Below are 23,720 nucleotides of genomic sequence, written 5' to 3' on the forward strand. Positions count from 1 at the left end.
CATATCTATATTTTTAATCACTCACTTTGTGTCTAACATTATGTTAAATTTTTTTCAGAAATCATGTGTGTAAAATTTATATTATATTTTTGTCTTTGAACATTATTACGAATGCATATTGTATCCCTACTTACATCTTTGTAAAAATATATGAAAATTTTATAATAATAGAAAATGAAACAGGAGTCAGACGGTAATAGAAAAGATTTTTGTGTTCCCACCTTACACATCTCTATTAGCATATTCGAACAGTCGTGTTGATCGAGACCGATTCAGGCCTCGACCTCATGGGCGGGATTTATTTAAGCTTGTTTTTGTATTTAGTTCTAGTGGATGTTGACTTTCGGTCCATCCATGGTAAAAACTTTGTGGTAAATAATTTAGGGAGGTAAGTTTTCGGCAAAAGGAAGAAAAAAAAATACAAATTAGAAAGTAATTTCCGTTTCTAAAGTAGTCTGAAGAAGGCCCAAATACAAGCCACAAGGCCCATGGGCCCAAGTATGGGCCTTGTTCAGTGAAATAGTCTACCCATATGCAATATATATTTGATAAAATAGGGGAAATTGTAATAAATGGTCTTTAAATTTTTTTAAAAAATTTTAAATATATCTTTAATGTCCGTACCACATTTCAAAAATACTCGTGAATTTTGAAAAATAACATTAAAAAGTTTGGAGATAATCTATGAAGTGTTAATAGATCATTTTCGTCCATATATTAGAGACAATCTATAAAATGTATTAAGAATATTAGGTAGTCTCTGAAGTGTATTAAGAATTATATCCCCCACTACGGAGTTACGACCAATGGTTCATGAAACTTTTGTGAACAAAATTTTTGAAAACCCCAAAGAATCTCCAAATGGATTCCAAGATCTTCCCTTTTCAGCCTCATTTCATTTTAATATACTTCAAATTCATATATTAATTTATTTATTTAGTTTAATATGTGTTTATAACTTTATGCTACCTTTTTTAATAAGTAATTCACAAAAATAATTCGTTACTAATTGTTTATTGTCATCACTCCTGATCAGAAATTCACCTTCAAAAGAGCCGAACGTCTTCATTGTCATATCGTGACTCTAATATTATTTGTAATAACTCAAATCTACTAATGGTAGATATTGTTCGTTTTAGCCTGTTATGCATCGTCGTCAGCCTCACGATTTTAAAACGTATCTACTATAAAGTTTTCCATAATATTTTTTTTTCTTTTATTTATTTAAAAAAAAAAAAAGAAAAGGAAGCACTATGTTTATATGTACATATAATAATCAATATACACATCATGACCAAGAAAAGTAGGCAAAGATTCAATAAACAATTAAATTAAATTAAATTAACATGCTTTTCTTAATTAATGAAATTGAAAAAACCCTCATTTGGAACCTATGAGTTAGTTCCATTATTAGAAAATTAAGAAGGTGGGGAAGAAATTAGTGCTTTTCATTAATTACTTTAATTACTTTTACCTTATCCATCCTTTCATCTTAGTACTAACTAAAATTAATTATCGTCTCTCACCTAAACTTCTTTTTATAATTTGAAATTTAAGTTCGGTGGGCCTCTTTAGTTAAGAGTACCGTAGAATCTTTCATTACGATATGAACGTGTATATTAACGTATGAAACAGTAAATAAATAAAAATTAATGAATCAAATCATTGAAAAGTTAATCAGTGATTAAAGGTGAAAATATGAGATTAGTTGCATTAATAATGTGTGTGTTAATTAGTGGAATTAATGGTTGCCAAGTTGCACTCTCTTTTGACCTAATTAACAAGAATATGTAATTTCACCATTTTCTTTAAAGAGTGACGTCAGCAACTGTAATACACGTGTCCCACCATCGCCTACTTACTTTCCTCAACTTTTCTCTCTCTCATAATGGACGAAGGGGAGCTGCTTTATTTATTTTTTATTTTTTTTACCACGTGCCTTTATTTAAAAATAAAATTAAAATTACTATTTATTCCAATAACGTGCATCTTCTTTTCTTCATGTAGTTCTTCGTTTCGTCAATTATATATCATTATTAGCCTCACAGTTTTAAAAACGCGAATGTTAGAGAGAAATTTTCACACCCTCATAGGTAATATTTCGTTATCCTCTCCAACCGAGGTGAAATCTCACGCTAAATTTCGATTCAAATCACGGGTACGAGGCGTTACAAAAAGAATACTTATTCAAAACTATTTTTCTTTTCCTCGTTACTCCTTTTCAATCAATCTACAAACACGTGGATACATACCTAAAGTTCGATTAATCGAACGATACAAACTACAAACAAAGTTAAAAACTTTCTCGATCGAACGATCTACCATGAGCGCGAAAGAAATCGATAGAGAAACAAACATTAAAGGTGGCCCCTTTACGAATCTCTCTCTTGCGTGTAAAGGAAAACAATTTGGTCAAGGCCATGACAAAAGCCGTAGAAGATCATGGATGTTATGTTCCTAGCCATTCATACCCAATCAAAAAAAGAAAAAAAGGCAGATGGAATGGAAAAAGACAGAAAAGAAACGACTTCTCTTGCATATTATTATCGGCTTTTGCGCTATACATTTTCAACCGACACTACTCGAGTTGTCTAGGCCACACCTTCTCCAATTCAACCCTACTAATTTTTTAAAATATGCTTTTTTTATTAATAAAATCAATCGTAATCAAGAAGAAATAACACAGTAGCGATTTAGACTCCGCTAATACTCAAATTTTAGTATTTCTCGTGACTCGGATATATATAAATATTTTGTTGAAAAAATATATATATATATGTTTTAATTGATTGAGTGACTGAGCGTAAAAGGGAACAATTTTAAAGTTAGAGAGATTGACGGGCCCTAAATGTATAGGTATATTTGGTGGGGGAATATTGAGGAGTGGTGTGAATCTTTTCCAAGATACCTTTCTTTGTCCTTAAACAGGAAAGGTGAATTAGATCTTTTGGGTTCTTTATTCAATCTCCAAAAAGTTAAAAAAAGAAATTGCTAAATAATTAAAAAATTTAAATAAAAAGGTAAGATTTTAATTAATTAATAAATTATTTATTTATTTTTCTGACTATTGGCCACTTTAAACGCAAACCATTCGTGGGATAATTTTTTCCCAATTAAATCCAAGAAAAGAAAAAAGAAAATTTTAAAATGGTGGTTTTAAAGCAGCTTTTTATTGTGGGTTTTTTTTTTTAAATATATATATATATATATATATATATATATATATATATATATATATATAAATATTTATCGATATGACTCGTAATAAAATAATTAAATATAGGGTAAAAAGTATAGTGGCCATTACGTGTAACCCACAAAAAAAAAAAAAAAAAAAAAAAAAAAAGATATTTCCTACCAAGAAGAACCAAAGCATGTGAGGGGCGAGTTGGAAAAAGACCTCTCATTCTAAGGACAAAAGAAGATGGGTTCTCCAAATCATCAAACGCCTGACATAAACAAATGGCTTCTTTCCTTCAAGTTTTATAAGACTTTCAAAGCTTCTAACTTTCATCGTCGTCCAATTCAATCTCGTAAATCTTTTACTTTTTTTGTCAACTATGTTTAGCTTAATAGTTAAGATATCTTTACTTTTTCCATGTTTGAATCGTTATTCTCTTAGTTATAATATTACACCCGAATAAAAAAGAAGTATTTGAATGAATTGATACCACGATGATCTCACATCGATTGGAGAGAGGAACGAGTGTCAAGAAGAATGTTGGACTCCAAAAGGGGTGGATTGTGAAATCTCACGTCGATTAGAGAGAGGAACGAGTGTCAGCAATAGTGTTAGGCCATGAAGAAAGGTGGATTATAAGATCTCAAATCAGTTGAAAGAGGAGAACAAGACATTGTCTACGAGGGTCCATAAATTTGTTTATAAGTTATTTGCTATCATTATAATTTCCACCAAATAAAAATAATAATATATTTTAGAAAAAGTTGGTATAGGTAGCTTTTACGGACCTTAATTAAATTGGACCCACATCGATTATAATTAAGAAATACAATGCATAGATCCCCACTAACCCTTCACACACATAAAAATCCCTAAAAAAGCTAAGCATTGAAAGGGAAATATGAATTAAAAAGACAACAAAATGGAATCTTTTTTTTTTTTAATTAAAAAAAAAAATCTCACATAGACAAAATATGTTCCCAAACAAATCTATTCATTCTTGCACTTATGGGGTTTCATCACTTTCATCAAAATCTTCAACCAAACCAATGTGTCATTCCATCACCTTTTACATCTTTTCTGGTTTAGATGTTGTTTTCATTCCATCCGTTCAATATTAATTTATAAATAACTTTCAATTTTATTATTTTTTAAGATTCCACGTCGCTTGGAGAGAATAATGAAATATTTTTTTTACAAGGATGTGGAAATCTCTCATTAACAAACGCGTTTTAAAACTTTGAGGAAATGTGGGCTTGAGGCATTATAAATAGTATCAAAGCCAAACATCTAATGGTGTGCCAACGAAAACGCTGGTCTCAAGGGGAGTGGATTGTCAGATCCCACATGGTTGAGGAGTAAAATAAAACAAAACCTCTTCCTGTTTTAAAATTTTCAAGGGAATCTGGAATGAAAAATCCAAACACAACTACTATTTACTAGTGGTGGGATTGAGTCGTTACACTACACCTATTGTATATAGTGATTATTGAGTCAGTAGAATAACAACCCTCCTGATGGAAATAGTTACACCCATTTTAATAATTTTTTTATTTTATTATAGTGATCATTGGGTTAATTTTTTTTTAATGATATTTAATTCATTATTTATTTATTAAAATTGAATTTTTCTCTTTATTTGTGTGATTGGTTAGTTGAAATGTCGATTTGTAGTCTATTGGAAATTCCATATGCACAGACTTTTATTTGTCAATACCTTCCCCAACTTGCTAAATAAAAAAATTAGTTAAATTATATATATACTTTTTTCTTTAAATTTTGCGCTTCAATTATTATTTTCTATTTTTATTATTTCTTTTCAACTTCCAACTCCCTAAACTATTCATTATATATATAAAATATAATAAATAAATAAAGGATCTTAATATATTTTAATAGAATCAGACATTTCTATTTAAATAATTGAATTGCATCTCCATAACTCGTATCATAGTAATTTTTTTTTTACTTTTTTAAGGTCACGTCTTTTTCTTTCAAAAGATATTAATTAATACATCATTTTAAAAATGAATTTGAGAAAATAACGAACAGAAAGAGACCAAAACATTGGGACAAACTTTTGGAGTAGTCCCATGTGGTGTGTTACCATGCCACCGAAAGCATACAATATAATGTCAATGTTTTTTGTTTTAAAAATTAAATATAGTGGCTAATATTAATTTAAAAATTGTACATATAATTTTCAATCATTATTCAATTGGATTCGATGTCATTCAAATGCATTTCTAATAATGCACGTCCAATAATTAACCTGCCAAGACTTTAATGCAATGCATCAATTTCATCCATTCGTGAATTTGTGACATGTCAATTTATTTCAAATTTAATATTTTCTTTAAAAGAAAAAACAACATATAATATAATTTAATTACAAAACAATGCATACCAATATAATATATTTTATATATTATATTCAGTAAATATTATGACTTAGATTTAGTACATTAGTTTAAAAAATTGGAATGAAATCAAATATTCTTATAAGATACGCAAAAATATTATAAAATTTATTAAGTATTATATTAAATTCTGAAAAAGAAAAAAAAAAAAAACATATTGAGTATTATATTAAAAAAAAATTAGATGGAGTATTATAATATAATATGTGGCTAATTTTAATTACAAAAATTATAAAGAGTTGAGGACGGGAGGGTGAAGAAGGAGACGATAACGCAGAGCAGTTTTCTTGAGGGAAACGCAAATATTCACATGCGGGTGATACCACCGTAACATCCGCACGTGGCAATTTTATAATTTTATACTATTAAATAAAAAATAAAAAAATAATTCAATTATATATACATATAAACATTCATATTCATCACTAAAATCTCATAAATAATTTGATAAAAAAAATTGATTTTTTAGACTTTTTTTTTGTGTAATTTTATTAAATTATAAAAATGAAATTCTAATTTTATTTTTTTTTTCTCCACAGATGTTTACATATTTATATGAGTATATAAAAGCACACAGAAAAGGAAAAATAAAGAAAGTTGCAGAATTGGGTTTAATGGTGCTGAAAATGCACAAGGAAGTCAAAAGAAAGCTGAGGGAGTGTAAGGGCTTTTGGGTTTTGCCTATTTTGGTTTTGAAATTTGGGAAGGAATTTCAACGTCCACCATTACAGGACACTCCATGCTATATATAGCTCTCTATAATACTCTTAACCTCTCAACACCCTCCCACCAACGTCGTCTCCCAGCCCACAATCCCAATATTTTTCTCTGCTTTTTCCCACCAACGCATTCCTTCCCTCTTTCTGCCAATACCCTTTTCAATAATCCCCTCCATTCTTCCCTCTTTTCTGGGATTTTCAACCCCAAATCTTGCAACTTCTTACAAGATCATCATCGAGTAGCTAATAGATGGTCGGGTTTTTGTTGGGTTTGAATCGGTTTTAATCTGTGTTTGGGAAAGGAGGGGAAGGGAATTTTTGTTTGTGGGTGTGTGTGTTTGGTGGTGATGGAACAGAAGCACATTTTTCTGTCTGCTTTGGGCGTTGGGGTTGGAGTTGGGGTTGGCCTTGGATTGAGCTCTGGACAAGCTGTTGGCAAATGGGTTGCTGGGAATACCTCTTCTGATGAGATTACAGGGCAGAAGATTGAACAGGAGCTCATCAGGCAGCTCGTTGATGGCAGAAATAGCGATGTTACTTTTGATGAGTTTCCTTATTATCTTAGGTAATATAACATGCTTCTTTCTCCTATCATGAACTGCTCGTAACATCTTTCTTTTCTTTGGTGGCTGGAATGTTTTTCTTGCTTTTAGATTTTGGTTTAAGCTTGAATGTTTCTGTAGGTGATTCTAGAGATATTTGTTATTCTGCCCCCTTCCAGATATCACCATGTTTGTATGGATTAATCCATGAGAAATTAGAGGTTATGGTAAAACTTCGTTTAAAACGTTCCATTCGACGGTATCTACTGAGGATTGGATTCTTATACTCTTGGTGAATGGAAGAGGTGACGATGAGCTTAGAGATGGCCATGTCTTGTACCATTTTTTTCAGTCACTATTGTTTTTATGTTTGCTGCATCTATAGTGATCAATACTCAAAATTATAAGAGTATATCAATACAATGGAGTAGTTCATTGGAAGTTCAATGTTAAATCTACTTTGATGTCAGTTTGTTTACATCTTTCAGTTTATGTTCTTGGAGATTGTTGAGCTTTCTTGTTCTTTACTTCCTTTTAATCCTTTTAACTATGTTTTTGTACCATATATGAAGAGAATCTTTGTAGCTTAAGTGTTTTCATTCCCATGGATTAGAAAATCGTTGTTTTCGAGTTTGATTTTGGGAATTTTCTATGATTCCTCCATGACACTTCGACATTACGTACCCACAATCTCGTTTCTTGAATTCGTATTTTCATGTTCTAGTCACTGATCTTTCTGCTCTGATGGTAATCACAGTGAGAGGACGAGGATGCTCTTGATGAGTGCTGCATATGTTCGTTTGAAGCATTGTGACATCTCCAAGCACACCAGAAATCTTTCACCAGCGAGTCGGGCTATTTTGCTTTCAGGACCGACAGGTATGGACTATGACGCTTCCGCCTCAAGTACCTTGTAGTAGCAAAACAATACTTTTCAGGGCACAGTATATGATGCAATCTGGTTGTATTTTCTGTTTCTTTTCCATAAAGAACTGTACCACCAAATGCTTGCCAAGGCTCTGGCGCAACACTTCGAGTCGAAGTTGCTGTTGTTAGACGTTTCTGACTTTTCTCTAAAGGTATCTTATCTACACTAGCTTGACTTTTCAGTTTTGGTTTGTGGCATATTGAGACTAATACCACCAATGTCTAACTTGGCTACAGATGCAGAGCAAATATGGTTGTGCCAAGAAAGAACCGGTAAGTTCGAACTGCCAACGAACTTGAACTCGGCAATAGTTATCTAGCTGTACTATATGATGCATGAGTACCTTAACTTCAAAACCTATAGCTTGAGGAGGACATAGAAAGGAGCTATTCCTGATTGATGGTTTACTTTTGCAGTCATTCAAGAGGTCCATCTCTGAGGCGGCGTTGGAGCGTGTGTCTAGCGTTTGGGGTTCCTTCTCGATTCTTCCTACGAGTGGAAATACTAGAGGTATGAAAAACATATGTTTTCCATTTCCAAGACAAATGTTCCTCATGTAGGTGACAAGTTACTTCGTCTTATCAAGAAAGAAGGTCCTCTTTTCCGCACACTTAAGATCTCATATCTTTTTCCTTGGCACCTGATACATATTCTCATCGATCTGAATTCTTTTCGTTAATTTTTATCATTTAATAAACTCCCGAGTTTTGTGTTCTCCTTATTCAAATATACATAAAGTACTTATGTGAGATCTCACATTGGTTGGAGAGGAGAATGAAACATTCTTTATAAGGGTGTGGAAATCTCTCCCTAGCAAACGCGTTTTAAAAACCTTGAGGGAAAACCCGAAAGGGAAAGCTAAAGGGGACAATATCTACTAGGAGTGGGCTTGGGCCATTACAAATGGTATCAGAGAAAGGGAGGCTGAGCTCCGAAGGGGGGTGGACATGAGGCGGTGTGCTAACAAGGACGCTGGCCCCGAAGGGGGGTGGATTGAGGGGTCCCACGTCGATTGGAGAAGAGAACGAGTGTCAGCGAGGACGCCAAACCCTGAAGGGGGGTAGATTGAGGGGTCCCACATCGATTGGAGAAGGGAACGAGTGTCAGCGAGGACGCTGGGCCCCGAAGGGAGGTTGGGTTGTGAGATCTCACATCGGTTGGGGAGGAGAACGAAACATTCTTTATAAGGGCGTGGAAACCTCTCCCTAGTAGACGCGTTTTAAAAACCTTGAGGGGAAGCCCGAAAGGGAAAGCCCAAAGAGGACAATATCTACTAGCGGTGGGCTTGGGCCGTTAAAACTTATCTCTAATGGCTGTTTTTAAGGTTATTCTGATTGATTATAATGTCAATAAAGCTGGACAACAGAGTATCTCTTTAGTTCCTTTGAAGTTCAATAGAAAAATTTGTAGTTATTGATCATCTCATTCCCATTTTCTCTTATAGGCAATTTAAGAAGGCAAAGCAGTACTACAGACATTCAATCAAGGTAGAGTATTCCATGTCTTATCATAACATGACCAGTTTCTCTACTTGCAATATGATCGACATCGTATGATGGCAGTTGGGCACGTATGCCCCCATGAAACTTTAATTTTGTTGGTGGCTGCTCATAACCATACCATCGGACGACGCATCACAGAGTTGCATGCTATGTTCTAATTCGTAACTAGTGTCTATATTCTTTTTAATCTGCAGAAGTACCGATGGCCCGTCCAATCCTCCAAAACTTCGGAGAAATGCTTCTACTGCGTCTGATATTAGTAGCATCTCATCGAATTGTGCTTCAACAAATTCAGGTTAAATCCAAAATCCTAATGAATATGAAATCGAACTTTTTAACGACAATTGTGATGAAGTCGATGATCAAGAGACTGTATCGATATTCTCGATTTCTAATATGGTTCTTATCTCTTTCAGCTTCTGTCAAGCGCACAAATAGTTGGTGTTTTGATGAGAAACTTTTTCTTCAGTCGCTTTATAAGGTAATCCACGTACGAGTTGTTTGATCGTCGATATATTCCTCATCTTCGACGTATGGATGGCTGATGGAGATGTTATTTGTTTGAGTAGACCTTGTTACAATGGACTGAAAATTTGTCTAATCGTTTGAATTGTACAGGTCTTGGTGTCGGTATCCGAAACCAATTCCGTAATTTTGTATCTACGAGATGTCGAGAGACTTCTTCTTCAATCACAGAGGCGGTACAATCTGTTCCATAGATTTCTGAACAAGCTCTCTGGATCAGTTCTAGTACTCGGTTCGAGAATGGTAGACTTGGAAAATGATTGCGGAGATGTCGACGACAGACTGACCTGTTTATTTCGGTATAGTGTCGAAATTCGACCCCCTGAAGACGAGAATCATCTTGTCAGCTGGAAAGCTCAATTGGAAGAGGACATGAAGATGATTCAGTTCCAAGATAACAAAAACCACATTGCTGAAGTTCTTGCTGCAAATGATCTTGAATGTGATGATCTTGGATCAATCTGCCATGCAGACACCATGGTTCTTAGTAATTATATCGAAGAAATCGTCGTATCGGCGATATCCTATCATTTAATGAACAACAGGGATCCCGAATACCGAAACGGAAAACTTCTGATATCTTCCAAGAGGTACTCACCATATTCCATGCTAAGATTAACATTCCCCCAAAATAAAAAGAGAGATGAAAAGATAAAGCATCCATGAATGATGCATATATTAATAAAAATCTGGTTCTGGAGCAGTTTATCCCATGGGTTGAGTATATTCCAGGAAGGAAATAATGAAGGTAAAGACACTCTAAAGCTAGAGACGAATGCAGAATCATCGAAGGTTCGGTTTATGTTTCGATAATTTACTTTGGAAAACGTTTATCTTTCTACTTCATTTTGCTTAATAATATGTTTTTCTTTCTTATTTAGCAGGAAGCCCCGGGGGACGATGCTGTCGGGGTGAAGACTGAATCAAAATCTGAAAATCCAGCTGCAGAAAACAGAGGAGAGGCAGATAAATCTGTACCTATAGTGAAGAAAGATGTTGAGAATGTACCTCCACAAAAAGCACCTGTAAGTTCATTCTATACCTCATGGGTTGCATTTATTTTCGAGGGGAACGAAACTTCCCTTATGAGGGTGTGGAAACTTCTCTCTAGTAGACGCGTTTTAAAACCGTGAGGCTGACGACGATATGTAACGGGTCAGAGCGGACAATATTTGCTAGTAGTGGGTTTTGGTTGTTACAAATGTTATTAGAGCCAGACACCGGGCGGTGTGTCAACGAGGACGTTGGGAGCCAAGGGGAATGGATTGTGAGATCCCACATCAGTTGGAGAGAAGAACGAAACATTCCTTATAAGGGTGTGGAAACCTCTCCCTAGTAGACGCGTTGTAAAACCGCGAGGTTGACAACGATACATAACAAGCCAAAGCGGACAATATTTGCTAATGGTGGGTTTGGGCGGATACACTAACAACTAAACATGTTCGTTAATCATAGGCCCCTGCATTGTCTTAAAACATTTGATTACCAATTTTATGAGTGACTGTTGGTAACTATGGTGGGTTTGGGCGGATACACTAACAACTAAACATGTTCGTTAATCATAGGCCACTGCATTGTCTTAAAACATTTGATTACCAATTTTATGAGTGACTGTTGGTAACTACCTTGATACCCGAAACACGATCGTCATGTCTTTATTGTCGATTCTAGTGTTTGGAATTGAGGTTTCGGCTTCGCTACCCATCAGTATCGTTTCACCAAAATTTCAGTTTTTATGATCAATGTTGGCATTTCTTCCACCCCATTGCTTCCTTCTTTAATATTTCATTTATGTACGACAGGAAGTCCTTCCCGACAACGAATTTGAGAAGCGTATAAGACCGGAAGTTATCCCTGCAAACGAAATCGGGGTGACATTTGCAGACATAGGTTCCTTGGATGAGATCAAAGAGTCCTTACAGGAATTAGTCATGCTTCCTCTCCGACGACCAGACCTCTTTAAAGGCGGGCTTCTCAAACCTTGTAGGGGTATTTTGCTTTTCGGCCCTCCTGGTACGGGTAAAACGATGCTGGCGAAGGCCATTGCTAATGAAGCTGGAGCAAGTTTCATTAATGTTTCGATGTCCACAATCACTTCTAAATGGTTTGGGGAAGACGAAAAGAACGTTCGGGCACTGTTTACGCTTGCAGCAAAGGTCTCCCCTACAATTATTTTTGTCGATGAAGTCGATAGCATGCTTGGCCAGCGGACTAGAGTGGGAGAGCATGAGGCCATGCGGAAGATTAAAAATGAATTCATGTCACACTGGGATGGATTGCTGACTAGAAATGATGAGAGAATACTAGTTCTTGCTGCAACCAACAGGCCATTTGACCTCGATGAAGCCATCATTCGTCGATTCGAGCGCAGGTAGGAATACTTTTGTTTCCCGTGATCCCTTGACGAGTCATGTAATTGGTGAGGACATGGGCTAATGTAGTGCCATTATCTTCGCCGAAACTCGCCAAGCTCGTTGCTAAAATGAAAATTATAGTGAAGTATTAATTATCGACATATCGTTCTTGAGGGACTCGCTGTCTAATCCTTCAATCTATTCCATTGAGCAGAATTATGGTTGGTCTTCCATCAGTGGAGAGCAGGGAAATGATCTTGAGAACTCTTCTTTCAAAGGAGAAGGCTGAAGATCTTGATTTCAAGGAGCTTGCAACTATGACAGAAGGGTACAGTGGAAGTGATCTCAAGGTGTGTACTCTTATTACTTGAATTAATCGCTTAGTTCCATCGATCAGCTCACGACCTTTACTTCCGGCAACAGAATTTGTGCGTGACTGCAGCTTATCGGCCCGTTCGGGAGCTCTTGCAACAAGAGAGATTGAAGGATTTGGTAACTTCCATTAAGCTATTCCCACATGAAATGTTTTATCATCCAAGTTCTGAAAAAAAAAATGAATCTTTAACTTCCATCTTTTATAGGAAAAGAAGCAAAGAGAGCTGAAGGAGGAGCAGCAGAAGGAGGAGAAAACGGAGACAGAGATGGAGACCGAGACCAAGAACGAGAACGAGAACGACAAGAAGAAAGAAAATAACTCGGAAGATATGACCGTTACGAAAGAGGAAGAAAAAGAGGAACAAGTGATCATTCTGAGGCCTTTAAATATGGATGATATGAGACAGGCAAAAAATCAGGTGAATATCTGTGTTTCCCTTAATTTTGAGATGTGGGTCGTCTTTATTTACAACTTCGTGGCTCGTGTAACTTGTTTCATTTCGATATATCGTTTGTAAGGATTAACCTGGATCTCATGGACATAGTTTACTAGATACCGATTTCGAAATAATATTGGACTTTATGTGTGTCATGTGTTGCAGGTTGCTGCAAGTTTTGCTTCTGAAGGATCAGTGATGAATGAGTTGAAGCAATGGAATGAGTTGTATGGAGAGGGAGGTTCAAGAAAAAAGCAACAGCTTACTTACTTCCTATAGAATGTAGATGCAAGCTTCGTATCCTAAACACGTAAGGTCGAGCGGGTATGAACAACATTCAAGGAAAAACAAGATGCTTTCTGGATGCAAAGTCGTGACATCCGGGGATCTCAGGCAAGTTCAATCAACAACAGTATCGTTCTAATGGTATCTGTCATTTGTTTCGAGTCATATGGTTAAGAAATGGGTTATGGGTTATGAATGAATTCTTAGGCCAATGTTCAAACCGTTACCTCGTATCTATCGTTTAAAGATTTTGATTATAATGTTTTCGAGTGCACGGTGTTGGGAATGATATGTTTTGGACCATGAGGAACATACCATAGGATTTGTACATCATTGATGTGTAATTTTTATGTATTTAAACTATAAAGGTTATAGAGTTTGTATCATAAGTGGAAATTCAAGTCTTTCCTAGCAGATATCCAAGTTACTTGAACCAATATATTGAATAATAGAAGTCATCAAGGAAAAAACTTTAATGGACAAGAATTTCAATGAAGTTACACTCTCCCTCAAATAACTAGTATGAAAAAAATCATAAAAGATCAGAACCTTTCAGCCAATCTAGCAGTAACTGCTCTTAATTTCGAATAAACTTTACCTGCAGGGGAACCTAAAATGAGGCTGCAAAGAGAATCTCTAGCAATTTTGATGTTGGCAAAGGATCCTAATATGTGAATCTTGGTGTCTGCAATGACTATCCTCGTCTTTGTAGCATTTTCAATGGCGAACTTAGTTTTACCAGCTTTACCAGACAATCGGCCTATGGCACGGGACAAATGCTCGCCTCGAAGTGTTTTAACATCTTTAATCTCAAAAGATTCTACGTAGAGTTCGTCCACTCGTAAGAGTGCAATGGCGTCAATTATATCAAAACCCAGCATGAAGGCATGGACAAAATCTGCACACTTTTGCAAGTTACTGATGTCTGGTGTGTCTGCTCTGGTTTTGAGTTCGACTTTACGAGCTTTGAGGTTCATACGGATGTCGATTTTCATCTGCTCATATATTGGGGTGTAGATCTCCATCCATGCTTTCTTGAGAGGAGAATAGCGATGTGGAGGAACAGATACCTTCCGGAACTGAACTCGGCCATCATTCATTTCATGAGGCTTTAGAGGTTCAAACAGTGGTTTTGGAGGCAAGATGCCGACTTCAGTTATCGATTTACTTGGAACTGCTTCCACTTCCATGGAGATGGGGACTTCAGTAGACTGCATTGTGGAATTGACCTGAGTTCCGCTCTGTAAACACCCAAAGAACTGCCAATAAACAACGAAATATAGGCAATATTTGAGTGGAATACACATACATAACCACAGAGAATAGGCTTTAACCCAAATTCGAGCCAAGAATAGTACTCCCAAGTGCTTAAAAAATGTTTTTAATAGCTAAGAAAGTGTTTTTTAACACTCGAAGAGTCATTCCAAACAGACCAGACTTTTGGGAAACATCAACTCGTTTACTTGATGCTAGCAAGAAGTTTGAAACTAAGCCAAACAAATAGCAAAAATTAGGCAATAGAAGTGGGGCGTAAACATGCTACCAAAGTATAGTGTCCGTGATAGTCTTAAAACAAATCAAATTCAAATGCAAATAAAATCAATAATACTCCTTAAGGAGTCAAACTTGCAGAAAGCCTGAGGTGAAAATCAATCCTCCCCGCTATCAATCAACAAAACATAGTCTTTACTCGTAATATAAGAAGATCAATGTTACTTAATCAACCAGAAATTCAACAAAAATTATTCAGCGCAAACAAAGTATACATCGCAAAATTAACAGGAAAAAATCATCCGAAGGAAACAGAACAGGAACCAAGAGGAAGAAAAAAATGTGTATCCGCTTTCTGCTTCAACACATAAGTCAAGAACTCAACTTCATACGAAATAAAATTCAAATGCAGATGAAATCAGCAATACCTGAGTGAACCAATCAACGATTACCAAATGAAAACAGAACGCCCCAAAAAACGATCAACGTGAGCGAAGGAGTGCGATGTGGGTAGAAGCTTGAATCGAAGAGCCGCCGCTCAGTGAGCCTGGAAAATCAAGCACCGGTGGTGGGAATGGTGGAATTATATATATCCCCGAGGGAGAAGAACAGAGAGAAGGGCGGGGGCTGAAATCAAACTCATATTGTTAGGGCTTCCTTTATTTTGCTTTTATTTTATTTTTCTGATTAAATTACAACTTTGTCCAACCATTTTTAAATACCCTCAATTAGATTTATCAATTTTTAAAAACTTTTTTTTTTTCATCAATTTAACAAATATATATGGGAAGGGTCTAGCTCTACTCCGACCCGTGTCTGGCACCATCTGGTGATTGACTCTAATACCATTTGAAACAGTCGAAGCTCACCACTAGTAGATATTGCCCGATTTTGCTCGTTATGTATTGTCGTTAGCCTTACAATTTTAAAACGCGTCTACTATGTACTCCGACCAATGTCTAGCGACAGACTCTGATAACATTTGTAACAACTTAAGCCCACCACTAGTAAATATTGTCCGCTTTCACCCGTTACGTATCACCGTCAACCTTATAGTTTTAATACGCGTCTATTAGGGAGAGGTTTTCACACGCTTATAAGGTATGCTTCGTTCCTTTCTCCAACCAATGTGCGATCTCACATCCATAAACCCGTTATTTGCATGGAATTTGGAATGTTTGGTGGGTGTTTAAGAAGAAACACATATGATATGGAAGGGAATAAATACTAGGAACACTGTGACACAATAGTTTGGTTTAGTAGCTTTTAGTAGCTTCTAGTTTTGTGGAGTTACACGAATCAGAATCTTTGTCTCCATGAACACAAGTGAAGTGTAGTTTAGCTGATGAACATTATTTATAGTTGTAGGTACGTTGATTGGGGTCTTTTCATTTCATTTCAATTCAAGAAAATTTGAAAGGAAACCGTGTTGGAAACACATAGAATCGATCGTCTGACTACAATCAACTGAAGAACAACTAGATGATTAGGAACTAAACTAGTTAACGTATCTTGCTTTTGAATATTATGAAACAAAACTGTGAGATCCCACGTTAGTCAGAGAGGAAAACAAATCATTCCTTATATGTGTGTGAAAATCTCTCTCTAATAAAAACGTTTTAAAATCGTGAGACTGATAACTGATATGTAACGGGTCAAAGTGGACAATATCTTGTTGAGTTATGGAGTCTGCTCCCTGTATTTATAGCTTGGTCAATGGCTATATCCGGTAAAGCTATATATGGTACATAGCTATATATAGTAGATGGTTAAATCTGGTAAAGCTATATTTAGTAGACTGAACCATATATATATCCCGTCCAGTAAAGCTCTTAAATGTACTTTTCTATTCTCTGTACTCTCTTGTTGTACATGCCTGAAGTCATCAATAAAAAATCCTTTTAGCCAGAGTTCTCCTTGCAACTTCTCTCTATCCTTCTCTTTGTGTTCATCTAGATCGAGCGTGTGCGTTGTTGTGCGATCCTAACAACTGGTATCAGAGCAAGGCAAAATTCACCACGATCTGTGAAGATGGAAAGTTCAAAGATTGGAATTGAGAAGTTCGATGGATCCGATTTCGGTTTCTGGAAGATGCAGATTGAAGATTATCTGTACCAGAAAGATCTTCACGAACCTCTGTTGGGGGTGAAGCCGGATACCATGACCACGGAACAGTGGAAGCTCAAGGATCGACAAGCCTTAGGGATGATCCGGTTGACGCTATCCAGAAACGTGGCGTTTAACATCATCAAGGAGAAGACAACGTCAGATCTGATGAAGGCGCTGTCAAATATGTATGAAAAACCGTCGGCTATGAACAAGGTGTATTTGATGCGTAGATTGTTCAATCTACAGATGTCTGAAGGTGGACGTGTTGCGGATCATATAAATGAATTCAATATGATCATAAGTCAACTGGGTTCGGTGGAAATTAATTTCGAAGATGAAATTAAAGCGTTGATTTTGATGTCATCCTTACCCGAGTCATGGGATACTGTTGTTGCCGCAATCAGCAGTTCCCGAGGATCTGATAAACTGAAGTTTGATGAAATTCGAGATGTAGTTCTCAGCGAAAGTATTCGCAAACGGGAAACTGGAGATTCATCAGGCAATGCTCTCAGTGTTGATCGAAGGGGAAGAAGCAAATCAAAGAGCTCAAACAAACATGGGCGTTCAAAATCAAAGAACCGGGGAAAATCTCCAAACAAACCCAACGTAACGTGTTGGAGCTGTGGGGGAAAAGGACACTTTCGGACAGATTGTACAAAGCTAAAGAAGAAGCAGAATCATAAATCTGAAGATGATGATGATTCTATATACACAACAGAAGATGCTGAGGACGTTTTAATCCTTAGTGTGGATAGCCCAGCTGAATCCTGGATTTTGGATTCAGGTGCATCGTTCCATTCGTCTCCAAGTAAGGAATTGTTTCGAAATTTCAAATCAGGAAATTTCGGGAAGGTGTATCTTGCCGACAATAAAACCTTGGAGATTGAAGGAAAGGGAGATGTCTCCATACAAACTCCAGCAGGAAATCAATGGACATTACAAGATGTCAGATACATTCCTGGTCTCAAGAAGAACCTGATCTCTATTGGTCAGTTGGATAGCACAGGCTATGCAGCAGAGTTTGGAAAGAGTTCCTGGAAGATTGTGAAGGGGGCCATGGTTGTTGCGCGTGGCACAAAATCTGGAACCTTATACACTACTGCAGAGTGTATAAACATGACTGCTGCTGCTGAGAGTGCTTCCAATTCAAGTCTATGGCACAATAGACTTGGACATATGAGCGTCAAAGGAATGAAGATGCTCACTGCGAAAGGAGCTTTAGAAGGCTTAAAATCTGTTGATATGGGTCTTTGTGAGAGCTGCGTTATGGGCAAACAGAAACGAGTTAGTTTCACAAAGGCTGCCAGAGAACCGAAGAAAGTGCGGTTGGAAATGGTCCATACAGACGTCTGGGGACCATCTCCAGTTTCATCACTTGGTGGATCAAGGTACTACGTCACCTTCATCGATGACTTCAGCAGGAAGGTATGGGTTTACTTTCTGAAACATAAGTCAGATGTGTTTACCACCTTCAAGAAGTGGAAAGCTGAAGTTGAAAATCAGACCGGCTTGAAGATCAAATGCCTGAGGTCTGACAATGGAGGAGAGTACAACAAATCAGAGTTTATAACATTTTGTGCAGCTGAGGGAATTAGATTAATAAGAACAATTCCCGGTAAGGCAAGACAAAATGGTATTGCAGAAAGGATGAACAGAACCTTGAATGAGCGAGCAAGAAGCATGAGGATTCATTCTGGATTGCCAAAGGCATTCTGGGCTGATGCTGTGAACACAGCAGCATATTTGATTAATAGAGGGCCGTCAGTACCCTTGAAGTTCAAATTGCCCGAAGAAGTATGGACAGGAAAAGAACTCAAGTACTCTCACTTGAGAACCTTTGGCTGTACTGCATATGTTCATGTTGATCCAGAGAAGAGAGATAAGCTTGATGCTAAGGCTGTGAAATGCTACTTCATAGGCTATGGCTCTGACATGTTCGGGTATAGGTTTTGGGATGAGAAAAATATGAAGATCCTAAGACACTGTGATGTGATCTTTGATGAAAATGTCATGTACAAGGACAGAGAGAAGATAAACTCTGAGACTACGAAGCAAGTGGGAGTTGAATTTGAGTGGCAAGAAAATTCACACAGTGATGGTACAACAGAAGCTCAAGAAACTCCTGATCCTATTGCTGAAGAACCAGACGTGGCTGATCCTATTGCTGAAGAACCAGACGTGGAGCAAGTTGCACCTGAACAGGTGTTGAGAAGATCATCCAGAACTACCAGAGCACCAGACAGATATTCAACCTCATTACACTATCTGTTGCTGACTGACGAAGGAGAACCAGAGTCCTTTGATGAGGCCCTACAAGTGGAAGATTCAACTAAGTGGGAGCAAGCCATGGATGATGAGATGAGCTCACTTGAAAGGAATAATACGTGGGTGCTGACTGAGTTGCCTACAGGAAAGAGAGCTCTGTTGAACAAATGGGTGTTCAAAATCAAGGTTGAACCAGATGGCAGAAGGAGGTTTAAGGCTCGGTTAGTAGTTAAAGGATATTCACAAAGAAAAGGCATTGATTATGCTGAGATCTTTTCTCCAGTTGTGAAATTAACTACTATCCGAATTCTACTGAGTATTGTTGCATCGGAGAATTTGCACCTTGAGCAAATGGATGTAAAAACGGCATTTTTACATGGAGATCTAGACGAGGAGATCTATATGCAACAACCCGAAGGATTTGCAGCTCCAAGCAAGGAGCACATGGTGTGTAAGCTCAATAAGAGCTTGTATGGACTGAAACAAGCACCGAGACAATGGTACAAGAAGTTTGACTCCTTCATGAGCAAGAGTGGTTTCCACAGAAGTGAAAAGGATCAGTGTTGCTACCTCAAGAAATACACTGATTCTTATGTGTTTCTACTCCTGTATGTGGATGATATACTAATTGCTGGATCAAGTATGAGGGAGATAAACCACCTGAAGGCAAGCTTGTCTTCAGTATTTGAGATGAAAGATTTAGGTGCAGCGAAGCAGATCCTTGGGATGAGGATTTCTCGAGATAGATCTGCTGGCACATTAAATCTATCCCAAGAGCAGTACATTGAGAAGGTGTTGTCCAAATTCAAGATGAATAACGCTAAACCCAGGACTACCCCCTTGGCAAATCATATTAAATTGTCAAAGGGGCAATCTCCCAAGACAGTTGAGGAACGTGAGCACATGGCATCAGTTCCGTACGCTTCTGCAGTTGGGAGTTTGATGTATGCTATGGTCTGCACTAGACCTGACATAACACATGCAGTGGGAGTTGTTAGCAAGTACATGGCAAATCCAGGGAAGGAACATTGGGAAGCTGTGAAGTGGCTTCTAAGATATCTGAGAGGTACATCCAATACTACACTTTGTTATGGCAATGGCAAAGTAGTTCTGCAAGGTTTTGTGGATGCTGATCTGAGTGGAGATGTAGACTCCAGCAAGAGCACATCTGGGTATATCTACACTATAGATGGAACAGCAGTGAGTTGGATGTCTAAGCTTCAGAAATGCGTTGCTCTTTCATCTACTGAAGCTGAGTACGTGGCCATAGCTGAAGCTGGAAAGGAGATGATATGGATGACAGACTATCTAGAAGAATTAGGCCGGAAGCAGTGCAAGAAGATCCTTTATACAGATAGTCAGAGTGCCATACAGTTGGTGAAAAACCCAGTCTATCATTCAAGAACAAAACACATTAGAAGACGGTACCATTTCACTCGCAGGTTAGTGGAAGAAGGCGATATGTGTTTGGAGAAGATAGAGGGTGCAAAGAATCCAGCAGACATGTTGACAAAATGTGTTGATGTTGGAAAATTAAAGCTATGCAAAGCCCTAATTGGTATGGTGTAGGATCAGTCTCCAAGTGGGAGAATTGTTGAGTTATGGAGTCTGCTCCCTGTATTTATAGCTTGGTCAATGGCTATATCCGGTAAAGCTATATATGGTACATAGCTATATATAGTAGATGGTTAAATCTGGTAAAGCTATATTTAGTAGACTGAACCATATATATATCCCGTCCAGTAAAGCTCTTAAATGTACTTTTCTATTCTCTGTACTCTCTTGTTGTACATGCCTGAAGTCATCAATAAAAAATCCTTTTAGCCAGAGTTCTCCTTGCAACTTCTCTCTATCCTTCTCTTTGTGTTCATCTAGATCGAGCGTGTGCGTTGTTGTGCGATCCTAACAACTGGTATCGATCCTAACATATCTGTCAGCGGTAAGCTTAGGCTGTGTTACCAATGGTAATAGAGCTAGACACCGAGTAGTGTGTCAGCGAAGACGCTAGCTCCCAAGCTGGTAGATTGTGAGATCCCACATTGGTTGGAGAGGGAAATGAAACATTTCTTATAAAGGTGTGAAAATCTCTCCCAAGTAAACACGTTTTAATATTGATACTGATTCTGATGAAATTGTGATTTCGGAGTTTTGAGCTCAGCAGAAGGCACCCGAGCTCCTGAGGCAAATTCATCGTATTTTCACTAATGGCAATTCAATCCTTTTGTAAATAACAAAGTTATCACTACGAAAAGGAGCACATAAGATTTTTAGACTCATGTTACTCGTACCAAGCAAGCCACGGGTCAGTTTCAGGACATCCCAATTCAAATTTTTAGGACAACGGTTTCTCGTTATAAATTTAAAAGAATCAAAATTGAGATCAAATCACACCTCCAATATATTAAACATTCTAATAGTTTAGTGCAAAAGCATTATAATACCCAAAAACATATATGATTAAGGAATTTGACTAAGGTTACATGAAAGCTAAATTAAAAACCCTAATTTCCAAGGTAGTTGAAATATGTGGAAAGCACTTAGAAAGCAACCCATCAAGATTAAGAACACAATTAATCACTAAACATAGAAACCCCACTAAACCAAAAGCTTTGATATTTTCTTCCAAGCAATGATGTATAGATTCTTAAAAAGGCTACCCATTTTTTAAAACATTGTCAAATAGAGACAGCCAAATGAGACATACCCACCAACAACCAAGCCCCACTTACGATAAAAACATACGAGGGCGTGGAAATCTATCCTTGATAGACCGTTTTAAAACCTTGAGAAGAAGCTCGAAACATAAAACTTAGAGTCTATGATGTCCCACATTGGTTGGGGAGGAGAACAAACCATCATTTATAAGGATGTAGAAACCTTTCCCTAGCAGACGACGCGTTTTAAAGCCTTGAGGGGAAGCCCGAAAGGGAAAGCCCAAAGAGGACAATATCTACTAGGGGGTAGACACGAGGCGGTGTGCTAGTAAAAACGCTGGGCCCTAAAGGGGTGGATTTGGGGCGGTCCCACAACGATTGGAGGAAGAAAAGAGTGCCAGCGAGGACGCTGGGCCCCGAAGGGGGGTAGATTGTGATGTCCCACATTGGTTGGGGAGGAGAACAAACCACCATTAACAAGGGTGTGGGCCAGCGAGGATGCTGGGCCCCGAAGGGGGATGGATTGTGGCGAGGACGCTGGGCCCCGAAGGGGGGTGGATTGTGATGTCCCACATTGGTTGGGGAGGAGAACAAACCACCATTAACAAGGGTGTGGAAACCTTTCCCTGGCAGACCCCTCGGGGGTGGATTGGATTGTGATGTCCCACATTGGTTGGGGAGGAGAACAAACCACCATTAACAAGGGTGTGGGCCAGCGAGGACGCTGGGTCCCGAAGGGGGGTGGATTGTGATGTCCCACATTGGTTGGGGAGGATGGGTCCCGAAGGGGGGTGGATTGTGATGTCCCACATTGGTTGGGGAGGAGAACAAACCACCATTAACAAGGGTGTGGAAACCTTTCCCTGGCAGACCCCTCGGGGGTGGATTGTGATGTCCCACATTGGTTGAGGAGGAGAACAAACCACCATTAACAAGGGTGTGGAAACCAACCTTTCCCTAGCAGACCCCTTTTAAAGGGGAAACTCGAGAGAGAAAACTCAAAGAGAACAATATCTGCTAGCGGTGGATTTGGGTCGTTACAGAGTCAGACACTAGACAATGTGCCAACATCGGAAACGAAACGTTCTTTATAAAAATGTGGGCAGAGCTGTTACAAAAGTATATATCATTTTTATTTTTTATTTTTTTTTGGTCAAAAAGATTCATTAATTGGTATTAAATAAAAGCATAGATTAAAAATTCAAATCCTCTCATTTTCAATAGTCTTTATCAAAGGAAAATAAGCAAAATAGTCCACATACGATTAATTGGAAGAAAAATATAGTATATGGTTTTTGGATATATATATATATATATATATATATATATACATGTGATTCATATACATTGGTCATCTTTAATTAATTCCAACCAAGCTTTTAATGATGCACATGCAAATGTCTATTTACATCCAGTTTGGTTTGTCCTAAATAATTCAAATGTCTTTGATTTTTCATTTAAGTAATGTAATTATATATATATATTTCTCATTTTAAAGTCAAAACCCTAAGTTTTTCTATAAATTCATAGATATGGCACCCGACACCAAATTGTATGGTCGAAAGTATGACCTAAAAAAATAAGAAAAAAAATATTGATTTAGAGTTTTACGTGTCATTAATATCTTTGTTGACAAATTTGCATAATGAATATGTAATATTGACGGTTAAGTTTCGTGGGATCGGATGATCTTTTTAAGTCACAAGAGTGAGTATAATTTAACCGTAATTGATATATATCATCCGGTTCGGGTTTGGTAAGAGAAGGAAAGGCTCATGCATTTCTCATGCATATCCTTAAGGAAGGAAGAAATGGAATGGCATTGGCATCTGCCATCTTTACTTGCTTTTCCTTTGCCCCAAAATAAGAGATTTTTTTTTTTTATGCATAAACCCTAATTTTGTGAGCCCATGCACACTTTTTCACCTTTTTG

The 23,720-nt window shown here is 37.4% G+C and overlaps 2 protein-coding genes across 4 annotated transcripts; one reads left to right on the forward strand and one right to left on the reverse strand.

The window, feature by feature from the left end:
• Positions 1-6,206: 6,206 nt before the first annotated feature.
• Positions 6,207-14,698, forward strand: LOC111794931 (uncharacterized). Of its 3 annotated transcripts, XR_015421110.1 has the most exons (17): positions 6,207-6,885; positions 7,620-7,741; positions 7,853-7,941; positions 8,027-8,062; positions 8,207-8,300; positions 9,235-9,277; positions 9,487-9,587; positions 9,709-9,773; positions 9,911-10,407; positions 10,522-10,609; positions 10,699-10,842; positions 11,620-12,188; positions 12,386-12,521; positions 12,595-12,663; positions 12,753-12,965; positions 13,149-13,376; positions 13,873-14,698. XR_015421110.1 is itself a non-coding variant. In XM_023677128.2 (16 exons), exons 1-16 carry the CDS (start codon positions 6,668-6,670, stop codon positions 13,260-13,262), a joined length of 2,598 nt encoding a protein of 865 aa, XP_023532896.1. In that variant the 5' UTR covers positions 6,207-6,667; the 3' UTR covers positions 13,263-13,664. The 3 variants fall into 3 exon arrangements, 2 of the variants coding, with proteins under 2 accessions (XP_023532896.1, XP_023532897.1); XM_023677128.2 differs by lacking the exon at positions 13,873-14,698 and having other exon boundaries at positions 13,149-13,664; XM_023677129.2 differs by lacking the exon at positions 13,873-14,698 and having other exon boundaries at positions 10,702-10,842; positions 13,149-13,664.
• On the reverse strand, positions 13,685-14,485 carry LOC111794932 (uncharacterized). Its single transcript, XM_023677131.2, has one exon. It carries the CDS (start codon positions 14,483-14,485, stop codon positions 13,811-13,813), a length of 675 nt encoding a protein of 224 aa, XP_023532899.1. The 3' UTR covers positions 13,685-13,810.
• Positions 14,699-23,720: the final 9,022 nt, after the last annotated feature.

The sequence above is a fragment of the Cucurbita pepo genome, chromosome 5 (genome assembly GCF_057944985.1).
Source record: "Cucurbita pepo subsp. pepo isolate OVF chromosome 5, ASM5794498v1, whole genome shotgun sequence".
In the NCBI taxonomy this organism is placed as follows: domain Eukaryota; kingdom Viridiplantae; phylum Streptophyta; class Magnoliopsida; order Cucurbitales; family Cucurbitaceae; genus Cucurbita; species Cucurbita pepo.

Excerpts from the sequence above, each read along its gene's own strand:
- LOC111794931 (XM_023677128.2), top strand. The coding sequence starts at position 6,668 with ATGGAACAGAAGCACATTTTTCTGTCTGCTTTGGGCGTTGGGGTTGGA. Across the intron at positions 8,301-9,234 it reads TACGAGTGGAAATACTAGAG|GCAATTTAAGAAGGCAAAGC; the intron begins GTATGAAAAACA and ends TTTCTCTTATAG. Across the intron at positions 12,522-12,594 it reads ACAGTGGAAGTGATCTCAAG|AATTTGTGCGTGACTGCAGC; the intron begins GTGTGTACTCTT and ends TTCCGGCAACAG.
- LOC111794932 (XM_023677131.2), bottom strand. The coding sequence starts at position 14,485 with ATGCAGTCTACTGAAGTCCCCATCTCCATGGAAGTGGAAGCAGTTCCA.